The sequence below is a fragment of the Amphimedon queenslandica genome, unplaced genomic scaffold, assembly GCF_000090795.2.
Source record: "Amphimedon queenslandica unplaced genomic scaffold, v1.1 AMPQUscaffold_12979, whole genome shotgun sequence".
Classification (NCBI taxonomy): Eukaryota; Metazoa; Porifera; class Demospongiae; order Haplosclerida; family Niphatidae; genus Amphimedon; species Amphimedon queenslandica.
Window position 1 is genome coordinate 1,571 of NW_003546785.1, and position 3,039 is coordinate 4,609.

At 42.7% G+C, this 3,039-nt stretch overlaps 1 protein-coding gene across 1 annotated transcript; it reads left to right on the forward strand.

Moving 5' to 3' along the window:
- Nucleotides 1–794: 794 nt before the first annotated feature.
- LOC105314349 (uncharacterized) lies at nucleotides 795–1,919 on the forward strand. The gene has a single exon (XM_011408461.1). It carries the CDS (start codon nucleotides 795–797, stop codon nucleotides 1,917–1,919), a length of 1,125 nt encoding a protein of 374 aa, XP_011406763.1.
- The last annotated feature ends 1,120 nt before the right edge of the window (nucleotides 1,920–3,039 follow it).

A 3,039-nucleotide genomic window follows, 5' to 3' on the forward strand; every position in this document is an offset into this window, starting at 1 on the left:
ACCTGCTTTCCTCTCCTGTGTCTGTACATCGTGACCTTTCCCCATCACAGAGACTTGAGCATAGCATATTATCTCAGGAACGGAAGAAGCTGGTCGACTCCAATGTTGATGCTACTCTGATTAGGACCAGAAATTCAGGACTGTATGTGAGGGATAGGTTAGTGGGTAAGGTGGTCGATGGGATATTTGTTCCATCCCAAAATCTTGGTGCCTTAGCACCTCCTCCTGCTAATGAAGTTAGTCACTCTTCTGTAATTCCTTCTCCTACTTCTCACTCCTCACAATCTGATGTGTCTCCTCTTACTTCTAACGGTTCTCATGGCTCCAGCAATTCTTCCTCTTCCTCTCACTCCAATATTACTTCTCCCTCATCATCTGATCTGCCGAACATGGCCACTTCTCAATGACAACTACAGAACGATGTCTCTGTGCTCCTTTGGAACTGCCGAAGTCTTGTTAACAAAGCTCGTAACTTTCAATCCTTTGTGTTTTCCTCCAATTACAAAATCTTTGCCCTTACTGAGACCTGGCTGTACCCTAGTTTTACTGATGGGGAGCTTTTCCCTTCTTCTTTCTGTATTTATAGACATGACAGGGTTTCTCGTGGTGGCGGGGTTTTGATAGCTGTTGATCACTCCCTTCCTTCCTCTCAAATCTCTACTCCTGCTGATTTAGAATTAATATGTGTTAAATTAACTTCCTCCCCTTCTCTCATTATTTGTGTAGTCTATATCCCCCCTACCTCTGATTCTAGCTATTGTGACAAACTATTTCTGTTTCTTGATTCAGTTGTCATGCCTGACACTCACACTGTTATTTTAGGGGACTTCAACTTTCCAGACATCTGCTGGGATACTCTATGTGGTCGCTCTCAGAACGCTGACAATCTCTGTAAGTTCATCTTCCGTCTGAACCTCTCTCAGCTTGTTACATTCCCCACACACTCAGGTGGTAATATATTGGATTTGGTTCTATCTAGCTCTCCATCATATGTGAAGGAGGTTTCACCTCTTCCACTCTCCTCTCCTTATTTAAATTCAGATCACATTCCCATACTTGTTACACTTATGTCTGGGATTCCTTCATATTCAAAGCCTCAGACCAGTTGGTTTTACAATTACAAAGCAACTGACTTTGACGGACTCAACTCATACTTGCTTGACTTTGATTTCCGTCCTCTTCTGAGTTCTTCAAGTGTTGAGTTTGCCTGGTCTTTCATAAAACAAGTCATAGTGGCTGCTGTTTCTCTTTTAACTCCCATGGTTAGGGTTAAGTCTCACAGTTTACCAAAGTGGTTTGACTCTAACATTCGCCATCAACTCCACAAAGTTCATACAATCCGTAGACGACATAAACGCTCTCCAACTGCTTCTACCTTCTCAAAGCTAGTGTCACTTGAATGCTCTCTGCAGCTTAGCATCTTAGAAGCACGGACTGCATATGAGACATCTTTGGTCCATGGTTTCATGAGTTCACATGATCCTTCTATTTATTTATACTTAAGGGATCTTTCTGGGAGTTCTACTATTCCATCTGTTATGTACCTTAACAACCAGTGTGCTGAAAATCCCAGAGATATTGCAAATCTCTTTAATGAATTCTTTTACTCTGTTTTTGACAAGGGTTCTTCAGCTAATGTAGCACCACCTCAGTATCTCCCAGATTCCTCATTGTGCTCTATTTCAATATCTATACAGGATACCTTTGAAGCCTTGTGCCATCTAAACCCCACTAAGGCAATGGGCTGGGACAACATCTCCCCATCTGTTCTAAAACATGCAGCTACCCCTTTGCTGGAGCCTCTGCATCATTTGTTTACTATCTGTATTGATAAAGCATGTATCCCTGATGATTGGAAGCAACATCTCATTGTTCCCATTCCCAAAACTGGGGATGCCTCCTCAGTTTGTAAACTATAGGCCAATTTCTCTCCTCTCTGCAGTGTCTAATGTCTTTGAACGCCTGGTTTTTGATAAAGTGTCATGTCACTTGGCTGAGACCTCCATATCCCGTCTTCAGTTTGGCTTTATGCCACATAGGTCCACTGTAAAGCAGTTGTTACTCCACCTCCATCATATTTTCCAATCCTTGGAAAGAGGCCATCAGGTAGATACTATTTTACTAGACATTAAGAAGGCGTTCGACTCTGTGCCCCACGATAGACTTCTCCTCAAATTATGGGAAGCTGGGATCAATGGGTCTGTGTGGTATCTCCTTCGGTCATACTTAAGTGAGAGACGTCAATGTGTCAGGATTAATGGTCACACTTCTAATTGGCTCCCGGTATGCTCAGGGGTACCTCATGCAGGGAAGCATCTTGGGTCCCTTGCTGTTCCTTGTCTATATTGATGATCTGCCTAGGTCTCTCTCTCATTCCAGTGCACTCTTATTTGCAGATGACACAAAAGTCTCTCACACTATTTGTTCACCGGCAGACTGCTCTGCTCTGCAAGCGGATCTTGACTCTCTCACTCAATGGAGCCATGACTCCAAGTTGTCTTTTAATAGCAAGAAGTGTTACTCTATTCGTTTTGACACCACAGGGACTGACTTTAATTCTCAGTATAAGCTTTGCGGGCATTCAATTCATCAGGTTAATAGCTGTCGTGACCTAGGTATCATCATTTCTGACAGTCTCTCTTGGTCTTTACATTATCGCTCCATTTCTTCTAAAGCCTATGGACAAATGTCACTGATAAGGAGGACATTCTCTACATCTTCTATCAAGGTTAGGAAATTGCTCTATATTTCCCTGGTCCGATCTAAACTAGTGTATGGTTCACAGTTGTGGCGTCCAATGTACATTAAAGACATTGTCATCTTAGAAAGGATCCAACGCCGGGCTACCAGATTTATTACCAACGACTATGTATCTAACTATCGTGATAGGCTCCTGTCCCTTCGCATGCTACCCCTAATGTATACCCTAGAGCTGCTTGACATCCTCTTCTTTATCAAATGCCTCAAGTTCCCTGACCCTAGCTTCAATATTCTAGACTATATCTCTTTTTCTCATTCGTCTACTAGATCCTGCACTAA